The sequence below is a fragment of the Equus asinus genome, chromosome 2 (assembly GCF_041296235.1).
Source record: "Equus asinus isolate D_3611 breed Donkey chromosome 2, EquAss-T2T_v2, whole genome shotgun sequence".
NCBI classification, from domain to species: domain Eukaryota; kingdom Metazoa; phylum Chordata; class Mammalia; order Perissodactyla; family Equidae; genus Equus; species Equus asinus.
In genome coordinates, this window is record NC_091791.1 from 51,030,795 (window position 1) to 51,043,267 (window position 12,473).

The 12,473-nt window shown below is 40.5% G+C and overlaps 1 protein-coding gene across 41 annotated transcripts in view; it reads right to left on the reverse strand.

The window, feature by feature from the left end:
- RHOBTB1 (Rho related BTB domain containing 1) overlaps positions 1-12,473 on the reverse strand; it is a 117,391-nt gene that overhangs the window by 27,119 nt on the left and 77,799 nt on the right. For 33 of the 41 annotated variants that reach the window (XM_070488358.1, XM_070488325.1, XM_070488306.1 and 30 more), the window contains 2 exons: positions 10,152-10,353; positions 9,695-9,798 (listed from right to left, as the gene is read on the reverse strand). In XM_070488358.1, coding sequence (XP_070344459.1) covers positions 9,695-9,798; positions 10,152-10,343 — 296 coding nt within the window. In that variant the 5' untranslated portion in view covers positions 10,344-10,353. Of the gene's footprint in view, positions 1-1,212; positions 1,315-7,143; positions 7,163-8,573; positions 8,829-9,694; positions 9,799-10,151; positions 10,354-12,473 lie in introns of those variants that run through there. The other 8 variants (XM_070488510.1, XM_070488499.1, XM_070488505.1 and 5 more) reach the window with 6 other exon arrangements.

Here is a 12,473-nt window from a genome sequence, read left to right on the forward strand (position 1 = left end):
AGACGATGGTGGCTTTGGCCTGGGAGCAGTGCGAGTGGTAAGAAGTGGCCGCATTCTACACACACATGGAAGGTAGGGCCAACAGTGTTTGCTCATGGACCAGGTGTGGGATATGACCAAGAGGAGTCAAGAATGATGCTAGAGTTTCTGCTCTGAGCAGTTCTTTCTTCCCTGTTCCTGGTACTGGCATCATGAATTCAGTTTTTCTAACACTGAGTTGAAATTATTTATGTTGCTGTCTTGCCCACTATATTGTGAATTTCATCTTCAGCAATTTTGTTCTGTTCCTATTAGTTTCTCTCCCATTGTGCACAAAACAGTGTTTGTAACAAAAGAGGCCCTCAATTACTGTTTATCAAATAAAAAGGCCTTATAGATATTTCAGGACAAAAAATGTAGATGCAAATACGTCTGCAGACTCAAAGCCTAAAAGAAATAAATTTAGGCCTAAAATAAATCAGTTAGGGAATATGTTACAATTTTAATAAAGAATGAAAATAGTATGTGAGCTGTTATATTTCTTCAGACAATTATTGCTGAAAGACAGCCTTATAATATCTCTGGCACATAGGAGAGATTAACCAGTTAATATATATTTTTAATTATCTGAATTTATTTAAAAAATCCATTTACCCATCTAACTGGATACTTTCATAACACCAGAGTAATAATGGATTAATGATCTCTTCCGGGAATTAGATTATCTCCAGAATCAAAGGAAATGTAAAGAAATGAGCATGTGAGTTTCAGGATTAATTCAGGGTTAGTTACACAGAATTAACGTGGAAAGGAACACCCTCTATTTCACAGATCATCTTGTTTTTTAAAAAACATACCAAAAACAAAAAACAAAATCACTAAAATAGAAATATAGCCAAGGGGTAAGTTTAAAAGAGAGTTTGCTAATTTCCTTTACGGTTCTCCTTCTGACTATACTCTCTAGACTGGGGGCAGAGGTGTTCTGGGGAGAGAATAAAGTAGTGGAATAATTTTGGAAACCTAATGAATGGCTGATATTAAAAATTACTGATAGGATTGTTAAAATTCACTAAGAAAAATATATGCGAAAGTTTTCTCTAAACTGTAAAGTACCAGTTATTGCCAGACAAATATGATTATGGGTTCAAAAGTCATCAAGGATGTATCTTGTATATTGCAGCTAATAAGAATGGCAGAACATTCCCACCAAGAGATCTTTTCCTTTTGGCTTACCAGCTCGTGTCCTTTATTGATACGGAATGGTGGAAAGACAGTAATAGAATTATCCTCTGAAGACACTGCAGAATTACTCAACAGTTTCTTTCTTCTTACCACCTAATTTAAAGGGAAAACTATATGGGCTGAAATATATTTCTTCATCTGAAGACCTCAGTATAGAAACAACACAACAGATGAAAAGTCAACACATTCAATTATATTTGACCCAACTTGTCACACTTGTAATGATTAAGTGTTAATAGGAAAAAGGTAAAAAGAAGGCAGAACACAAGATGTTAATGTGCTGAACGATGCACATGATCCTTATTCTCTTTTCCTATCTCAGTGGCCTCATTATTCATATTTCTGTGGCATCTTTTGGGTCCATCAGTGCTTTTCTGGGTTGAACCATATAGCACCATCCTTCTCAACCATGTGACCAGTGTTTGGGCAGCAGCCAACATTGGTTGGAACACGAGTGACCCAGTCATCAATGAAGCCCTGCTGCTATCTCATTTGGCACTGCTGCTTCCCAAGGACAATTTCATCCTGGGGACAGGACCGAGTTGGGCACAGGAATCCCAGCTCTTCTGACATGCCATCATCCGGTTACAGTACAAGATGCACCAGTTCAGAGCAGGAACGAGAGTATCAACAGCAAGCCAGGGGTGGCAAGGGTGGCACAGAGCATGGCACAGACATATTTTCCGTGTGCCAGATGACGTGATGTCACTGCAGTCCTATGCTTGAATGCTTTAGGATATAATCCATCAATTTCTATCACACAATTTTTTGAATTATTTATATGCATTTAGTCTAATGTGTTTTTGTTTGTTTTAGATGAGCACAAAGCGGTAATAATCCATCTTCAATTTTTCTACTTAATGCCCTCATCTTTGGGCAAACAGACTAAAAAGATACATGTAATTATTTTTTAAATGATTCTTATAAAGATCTTGGAAATGATAGCCAGAGGAGAAACAACTTATAGTTGGAAAAACTTTAGTATTAATACAAGTAATTCTCTGTTTAAGAAAACGCATTCAAACAAGGCATTCCAAAAAAACTTACAAATCCAAAAATTAAAAAAAAGAGAGAGAGTGCTTTTGGGGGTGTGGCTGTGTTTCCCTCCTTCTTCTCCGGCCTCATAGCTCATTTCATTTGAAAATTCAATAAAGAGAGACTAGATGCCAAGATTTTCCACCTTCATCACCTTCAGGTTGGTACATGATTTGTTATTCTTCCTTTAAAAGTGCAAATATAAAATTCAAACTAGTGAAATAATTAGGAGTTTGTTATAATGATATTTCCTTGTAAATGTCTTAGTAGATCCTTAGTAGATAAGATCAATTGATAGATCCATGCACACATTCACCTAAGATTTCTTAAGCTCCTACTATATACCAGGCCCAGGCATTGGGGACTTACAGTAGAAAGACAAAATTCCTGTTCTAAAGATGCTAGGAATAATAGGATAAGGGGAACAGGAGGGGTAATTTTCAAACAATGTGATCACGGTTACAATAGAGATTCGCAAAGGTATTCCATAAAGGAGAGACACTGCACCTGGATTCTGAAGGTGACAGGGAGAGTGTGAAGAGTACAGAGAAGACTTCTGGGAGTTTGTGACCCTTGTTCTAAATTCTTAGAATATTAGTGGTAATTAACTAGGTAAAGTATAGGTGGGGTGGGAGCGTAATTTCTATGTGGATGTAACGCATGTTTGTGGGCCTAGAGGCTACAGAGGACACAGAACTACAAATATTTTGTTATGTCTAGAGCAAGAGATGAGGCTGGGAAGGCAGGCTGGGACTCAATCCAGAGAAACAAACAAGAGGGGAGCCTCACACTTGCTATATAGCTACCAACCGCAGTGAGAGGAGACTCCTGATGGCTCAGCTCAGCACCCAATTCCCAGCCAGGGTGACTGAGGACAAAATGGAGAAGGTCATTTATACTCCCTGCAGTTACCACTGCATTCTCCAGTTCCACAGCAAGCCAACTACAAAAGATAAAAGTTACTACTTGATAGAGAAACAGAAAATTCGGCTATCACAGAGCACCTGGTTAAATGTATCCTCTTAGAATAAGATACAAACATAACCACAGCCAAAAACATAGGCTACAAGGTATTGACTGTGATCCACACAGCTGAGGGCTCTATCTCTGGGAAAAGGGAACCAGCATGATTTGGGGACAATTTGATAGTGTCCCATCATTAGCTTTGAGATTCTAGAACCATTCCATTTCCCATGACCAGCTATTAAGGATCTGGCCCCATTTTTTCCCCCTAAGTTCACACAAATGATTTATGCTTCCAATGAGAACTGACTTTAAGTTCTATACATAATTAAAACATATATTGCCTACTATGTAAATTTCCTCACATATCATAGACTACTTTATCCATAAATATACTTCTACTTTTTTAAAAAAAAATTATTGAGATAAAATTGAAATACACTGAACTTTGCATAAAGTGTTCAATTTGATTAGTTTTTTTTTTTTTTGAGGAAGATTAGCTCTGAGCTAACATCTGCTGCCAATCCTCCTCCTTCTTGCTGAGGAAGACTGGCCCTGAGCTAACACCTGTGCCCATCTTCCTCTACTCTATACATGGGATGCCTACCACAGCATGGCTCGCCAAGCGATGCCATGTCCGCACCCGGGTTCCCAACTGACGAACCTGAGATGCAGAAGCGGAGGGGGCGCACTTAAGCGCTGCGCCACCAGGCCAGCCCCTTTGATTAGTTTTGACATGCATATGTACCCCTGATACTATCATCCAAATCAAGATAAACATTTCCATCGCCACCAAAGTTTCCTTGTGTCCCTGTGTAATCCCTCCCTCCCCCTATCCTCTTCCCCAGGCAACCTGTGATCTACTTTCTGTCACTATAGATTAGACCGCATTTTCTAGAAGTTTACAGAAATGGAATCACACAGTATGTGCTCTCTTTTTCCTGGTTTCCTTCACTCAAAAGCTCTCTCTCTAATCTTCAAGAGATCCCTCCCTTTGGCTGAGGTTTGGTAAAGACTATCATGATAATTCCATGGTAGTGTTTACCAAAGCATGGCCCGAGACCCACGTGCTTTACAGCCATCCAGGTTCTGGCTAAAATTTGCTAATTCACCTCTCCCTACAATGCTGACATCAGAATAACCAGTATGCTTAGGCATACTCAAGTAAAAGAACTAGAAGTTTTAGTCCAACCATTTAGGGAAGAATTATTCCTGTCCAATTAGCTGTGTTTCTTATGTCTTTCTACTGTTTTCTATAACCCAGGCTAGTCTTAGTCCTTTATGTCACAGCAGTACACAGGACTAAATACCTTCAGGACATGAGTTGCAATAGTTTTCCTGGATCCCTTTGTACCACACATTGAGAAGTGTGGTTTGGATTACTTTTCCAGAAACTACCTGCATTGCTCACTTTCCTCTCTTTGCTATTTTGCTCTTCCCTTTATAAAGTCCACCATCAGGGCCAGGACTTGGGTAAAGAGTGAAGCACTTGCTTAGGAGCCAAATTTAAAGAGGCACCAAAAAAGTCAGTCATCCAGATGAACAAATGTTTTTTTTAAAAATCGACTTAAGTCAAAAGAACTCCATGATGAACAAAATATCAAAATTTTAAATAAAGTCAGGACCAGTAATAGTGACATACTGAACCTCAGGTAGAAGGAAATTTCAGTAATAGTGATCCTGTCTTCTAAAAAGTATTATCATTCACATTTGTACACCCAAGGTATGTGCCTGACTCACATCACCCTGGTCCACCTCCACCTGATATGTTGCACTCAACAACAGGCTGTTTCGTCCTGAAAGCATCATTAGAATGTTACTTCTGGCAGCATTTCGAATGTGCCACGGACAATATGAGCTAATTCAAAACACTCCATCTAGATGCATTCGTTGTTTCTTGCTTTTTCCCTTACCATTAACCACAAGTCCAGCCAACTCCAGACAAAGACACAAACACCAGTCACCCATAGCCCTGAATTTTTTAAAAGGTCTCAACTGAGCAATCAAAATGGGATGTATTCATGTTGTATCTAATTACATGTTGCCTTCACTATGAAACTAGACCTATCTTATCGATATAGACACATGGAAACCATGGCTCTGATTAATGTTATTTAAAACATGTACTGTACTTCTCATAGGAGCTAAGAACATTTGCGAAAAATCACCATGTAAGAATATCTATATAGTAAATGGGTTCCAACTGGACTGAAAACATGACCAGAAATGGTTGGGTGTAAGGGCAAATACAGTGGTTCTGCATGCTTAAGTCAAATTTTGGAAAGAAAGTATGCCATCAAAAGTGCCCAAGATACCCACTCACCCTCAAAAAGTTTGCTTGGATCTACGATTTTTACTGAAAGTGAAAGGACTCATACATAACTACTCACGGATGCATATAAAGAATCAAGTGATTACCATGCACTAAGGCACATAAGAGGAACACTGGAATATTAGAGCCGATGATACACAGTGAACGCTGGTGTTCAGTAATTAGACTTGGACTAGGAATAACTTTAAAGTAAGTTTGCATCCATCATCATCATCAGCTACAACAGCATAGTGGAAAGGGAAGATACAAGCTTTGGAGTTAGGTAGAACTAACGGGGAAAGTTCAGTTCTTTCCTAGCTGTCTGACCTTGGCCCCTTTCTGTGCCTGTTTGCTCAACCGTGAAATGAGCCTACTTTGCAGGGTCACCACAGGAATGAAGTGGGACAAGATACACAGAGAACCTAGCACAGTCCTGGCTCATGGGGAGCCCTGATTAAACCATAGCTCTGTTATCACCACCTCCAGCGCCACAGGCTTTGTTAAGGTTTGAAGGTTATCTAACCCTGAGACACATCAACGATGGAGGTTTTCAAGAAAAGGAAACAACAATGGTGTGACTATAGCAGAGGGGCAGAGGGGCCCAGATGTCCTGTGGAAGGCAGAGCCCATCCTATTCGTCTACATTTCAGTGCCAGGTACCTAAGTGTGAACATTTAATTCTTATAATACTTACAGGGAAAAACTCTTGAGTTGAGTGAAATCCCTTTAAAAAGAGGCTCTTTTCTTGCCAAAAAAGAGCAGCTGATCACAGTCATGGTTACTATGTACAGTTTTCTCCTTGACATTTTAAAAGATCCAGATAAGAGCTTCAAAAGTTCATCCAAAAGTGGATAGAAAGTCGGTGGTGGGAAGAAAGCATACAAGGGAGCTGGAGTCCTTCACTCCAGACCAGAGAGGGTTTGACAGATTTCACATGTGTTAAGGTGTTTTGACGCTGCTACTCTGTCACCTTCATCCTCATCAAAGTCCTCCTATCAATATTTTTCTTGGATAGATGCTTTCCCTTCTTGAGGAAATAGGGTCAATCAGTTGATCTTTTGGGATATCTTCTAGTTCTAACCCTCTGCACAAAGATGGAAGAGCAAATAGACACCCAGCTTATGAATGTGGGGTGGTTTTCAGTTGTGTCTCATTTAAAATCAGGTTGAGGTGGCTTGGCACAGTGGAAAGAGTGGGAGCCAGGAGTCAGGCAGAGCTGGGTTTGAGTCTGTCTCTGAAACTCATTACTGGACAAGGTATGGTAGTAAAAGAACTCAGGTCTCTACTCAACTGTAGCTTGGAGATCATCTCTGCCTTCTACGGTCCTTGAAAGGATAACCTAAACTAATGTTGGCAAAGCGGCTAATATTTTGACTGGCACGTTGTAGATCTCTGATAAATTGGAGATATTATTCTAGTTGGCTAAAAAATGAGTTGAATAGTTGCCTTTAAATCATGAAGGGAGCAATGACATTCTGGTTACAGTTATAACACAATAAGAAAATTGCAAATTCAAGTTAGTGGAGTGACACCACCTTGACCCACAGGATTTACTTTGCAAACCAGAGCTTGTCCATGCCAAAGAATGGTTGAGAGGGCAACTTATTAACTACCTTAGCGCTAAGAAGCAGAAGAAACTGAAGGCGAGGTCTAAGGCATCTCGGTATGAATCTGGTTTCTTTCACTGTCATCACAAGAATCAAATGAATTATTTTAAAAAGGTTCCAAATACATTTCCAAGTGTAAGGACTATATCCCATCCCACTGACCTGTAATTCACACCAAGTATAGTGAAAAACATCAGTCAAAAACAGGGTTTCAAACCAAGTGGATTGTCAGAAACTGTAATTAAGATTTTTCTCCTTTATGAATGATATAAAGCTAAAAATGGAAGTCACAAAGAAACCAAACAGCTTTTGCACAACAATGAAATGCAGTGGTCAGAGCCTGATGCTGAATAAAAGAAACTCCTACTACTATCAGACTTTTCCACAAAATGTAATTTTTTGGTGCTGCATCAATGTGGTATTACATATCTAGTGTTTACAGAAAGATGCTGGAGGCCGAGGCAGAACAGCTCTGGTTTTTGTTCCTCACCAGTGGTGGGGGCTGTGGCAGGACGCCTGGAGGCTGCGGAGGATAGAAAAAGACAGAGGAAATACAAGGTACAAACATGCACATAAAGTGAGGCCCACGGAGAACTCGGCCAGAAACACGGGATGCTTCCTGAAACCCCTCTGTGTTGCTTGGAGAATCAAACTTGGCTTGGAAAGCACATCCTGTTTCCATCAAAGGGGGAACAGGTTACAGTTGACAGAACCAAACATTACAGACAAGGGAGCAGAACAATGCACTTTGAACTGATGGAATCACATGAAAGAGCAGCTTATTTTTGTTGGGAGTGAACAAGCACAGGCATGACACGTCCTAAAATGATTCCAGATACATCAGGGAGCTGGATGAGGCCCAGTGTAGATAACAGTCAATACTAGATCTATGAAGGCCATTGCTCCATTAAGTCCATGGTAAGCACGTGATAATGAAACAGCCCTTAAATTACCACAATGTAAGTTTTACGTTGTGGGGCCAAGTTAAAATTCATTATTTCAAAAGCATGGATTTCAAGTGGCAACAAACCACTGAGCTGTTGATATAGTCTATAACAACTAAACCCAAACATCTCAGGAAGCTCCTCGTTAGGCCCATCCTTTCCATACCTTTTTAGCAGTGAGGGTACAAACAGCCCTTTGAAATCTGCTGTGTCTATCCTTACTTGGCTTAAAGTCATCCTTTTAACATGCTTCCTTAAAAGCACCAGCATTACAAATCTGACTGCATAGTACTTACAAGCAGGTTCGTTTCTTCTTATTTTTTATGAGTGGAATATTGGACAAAAGAAAAAACCAAAATGGCAACTAAGAATCAAGAACATTGTGGAAAGAAAAAAAAAAAAGGAAATTCAAGGAGAAGAAAAGTATCTACGATGTTGGATATTCACAAGTGCTTGTTACCAAGGGGACATTAAAATCAAAGTTTTACTTACTTCCATCTGTCTCTTTCTGAATCCCCTTGAACAAACTGGTCTAAATCGCAGATTCTTTCAGTGAGTGAACCACTTCTCAGGTAGAGGGCAAACTCTTTCAGCAGTTTATCCAATATTTTAGACCACCTGGGTCAATCCTAACAGGAGTCTATTCAGAGGCTTAAGAGAACTACTGACTTGAAGAAACAGAGGTACTTTCAGAAAGGCTTCTCTCAATACCAAGGAGTCACCCCTGTGCTCGGACTCTAGCCCAATCTGTGAGGGAAGGCGATGTCTGGTGTTAGCAAGGGACGACGGATTCATGAGACCTAAATTCTAGACGTCAAATGAACGGTGTTAATTTAGAATTAAGTGGTAAGAACATCTCCTTATCTGGATTTTGATAGCTGTAACGCATTCACTGAGAGGGACTTCTAAGTTATGGTGACAAGGAGAAGTTGCTAAATATTTTAAGGCACTTTGACCACGTTCCTACTCATATTAATGTCCTTCTAGATTAATCGTCCCTTTACTGAATTTTTCCTTCTTAGTTTTTTTTTCTTTTAATGAAAAATAGACACTTGTGCTTCAGTTCATTTTGGAAATGTGCCTTGTGAAGGACTGCAGAGATATTTTTCTTTCTTTTTGAAAATGACCTTCAAATAAAAATAATAGACTTTTCAGATAAAAAGGCCCAAAGCAAATAACATCAAACTCTGCTAATATGGTCATGAAAAGACCAAAGAGACCTCCTGAAGTGGGGTGGCCAAGTGCTAAAATAACTTAAAACATTCTAACAGAAGGCAAGTAAAGTATCATTCAGGAAAACAGCAATCAAAGCAGCCCAAGGCAGGAGGGCACAACAAATCCTCCTCTAGCCAACGTCCCAGTTTAACCAACAGCGGTTGTTTTAAATAAAGTACTTCCTGAGAGGAACCAAGTGGCAAGGCAGACAGCTTTTCTTGACATCAGGAAACAATGTTGTTCTGGTTTTATTTTTCTTTTCTTTTCTTAGACACAGTGCAGAACCCAACACATTTCAAGGCCATGTGATGTGGTTTTTGTTGATTTATGAAGCAGCTGCGGGTTTTGGAAAGGAAATTATACTCAAGCTGAACTGAACTGCACTAGTCTTGGTTTACCTGCCATATGCAAAACGCCTGTCTTTGTGATGATCGCCAAAAGTATCCCAAAGCCTGAGAGAAACGCTCACTTCATCAACAACATCCCGGGAACGCTCCAAGACCTGCAGGAGAGAGAGAGAGCATCCATGCTCAGCATCAGTCAGAGGCTCCCGGGAGAAGGATAACCAGGTCAGCGCCCCTCGAGGCCCATTTGCCTTTAGTTTTCTCATTCTGTCTAACAGACTTAAGGTAAGTCCTAATTCTTTTCCTTGACTCACATGACTCAAACCCTCCTCATTCACGATACCACAGCCATACTCCCAAGTTTGCATTTTGCTTTTGTTTACTCTCGTGGCACTAAAAAGATTAGTTTTGTTTTGAATGGACAAGTTAACCCCTCCCCCACTTTTAAAACTCAGAGTGGCAATAGCAGTGACATGCCCTTAAGATTCTAAAAAAACTCCGTACATCTTACCTCCTGGCAGACCCGGTACTGGTCAATCGCCCACACGGTTGGTACATGGGTGGCCAGCAGCTGATACTGTGTTAACGTCGTGTTACATGCTCTGGCACAGATCAAGCGTGTCTTCCCCACGGCATTGTCTCCCACGACCACACACTTGATGGTTTCAACGTTGGGTCTTTCGTAGTCCATGTCAGTGTCCATTTATAAAACTCTGGAAGTGAATGGATACTCGTTAAAGACCCCTGGCTTTCCAGAGCAATCAAAGATGTGAGGGGTTCAGCCAGTGTTCCCTTTGTCCAGGCACTTCTTTGGAGGTGCCCAAGCAGAAGCAACAAGTTTGCAAGTTCGTACTAAGCCCAAGTGAAACTCAAGCTTTCTTTTTATATCTCACACAAGTACAAAAACACCGGATTGTTATTTTGACCCCAAACAGTTTATTCTGGTTAACATGTTATTTTCTCCTTGGTTTTCTCTAAACACAACCTGCCTACTGGAGATCCATCCAGGCGAGCCAGGACTGCTGGCACACATTTATAGCTCACTAGCTACTCATGTTGACACGTCAAAGAGACTGGTCACCTGCAGGTTTAACCTTAGACACTGGGGCATAAGCTGCCTCAGCAATACTAGTGTCCACACCATCACAATCTTTCAATGATCCAATATCTTTCACTGAGAAGCAGTTTTCTACAAGTTCTAAACTATCATGGTGACTTAGAGGAGAATGAAAGCGCAAACAGAAAGGACTACCTGATTTTAAAGAAGAGTAAACTATAAGTCTGAATTTTGATATGTTAATAGAATTAACTTAGATTTCTATTTATTCATTCATTCATTTATAATTATCACATTCATAAAAAATGACATTCTCAAGAGGAGCACCATAAAGCAAGATTTAAAAAAAAATTCTCTTCTTCTCTGTGCTTTCATCAAGAAATCCAAAACATATGGTAAAGAATGATTTTACCAGGATGGGGAGCTACTTTAGAATCTTCCGGAACCATCAAAAAGAGGGTTGCTGAGTGAAGGGTCTAGAGGAAGAGGGAGAGCTCTGCTTCCCGGGGATAGGAACCTCCACCAGCTTCAGAGCAGGCTGCTTCCTGGTAGCAGCTGGATGGGTGACAAACCATGTAAGAGTTTAAGGTTTCAATGTATTGTAGCTGCCCTTTGAGGAAGTCTATTGTTAACCTAAGAAAACTGCTTAGATGGTCATCTCTTTAAAGAGAGTCAATAATGGTCTTAATGGCCATGGTAAAAAAAAAAAAAAAACTGCTGGGGGGGGGTGGGGGTAGGGGGAGGCCTAATACCTAATTGGGACTCAGTAAGTGTCTGTTTAATTCAACTGATTTGAGAAAAATGATAATTCAGATAATATGAGATTAAGGGCATAAAGGGAGAGATGGAAGGAAGAATGCTAAGAACGCCTTTTCAGTTAGGACCATCTGACCATGGACTTGTCTCCTGTGACACCATCACAGGAAGGTGTTAAACCCAAGGCTGGAGAGCTATTTGGCAGGAATGGAGTGGAGTGATTCAAGGAACAGACGTGTAGTGGGGTGAGGATCGCATCTGTGGTTCACACACCGTGGAGAGGTTTAAAACAAATGGGTAGCTGTCCCTCACCTGGCAAATGCTGATGCCGAAGGTCTTGGGCGGGGAAATAGAGTCTTCAAAAATCTCCAATTTTGATGATGAGCCAGGGTGGTGACTCCTAAAATCAATCTCTTTAAAATTGAGCCTTAAAATTCTATGGTTTTATCACTTCCTTATTTGATGGTATAATGTGGCTCAAGCCTGACTTTGGCATTGGATCAGTGGTTCTTAAATACCAGCCAGAGTATATTTGGCAATGTCTGGAGACATTTTTGGTTGTCACAATGGGGTAGGGGGAGTGCTATTGGCTTCTAGTTGGCAGAGGCCACAGATACTGCTAAATATCCTACAATGCACAGGACAGCCCCCACAACAAAGAATTATCCATCCCCAAATGTCACAGTGTGAGGTTGAGAAACCCTGCCTTAAGATAGATGTGAGTTTGACTCATGATCTCTCCACTTTTCAGTCAGTCTTCTGACTTTTAGCAAGTTATCCGCACTTCCTGAGGCGTTAAGTGGGAACGCTAGTACCCATCTCCTAAGGCTGTCTCGAGGACTGGGTGGACTGATGTTGTCTGTCCCCAGTGCAGTACCTGACACGCTGCTGGCTTCAAAATTATAATCATCATGCTGAAGATAAATACCTTTAGATGACAACAAAATTGAGTCAGGTGGAAGACCAGAATTAGATGCAAAATCATAAACCTAATAATCACAAAGATCTATAAAAAGGCTA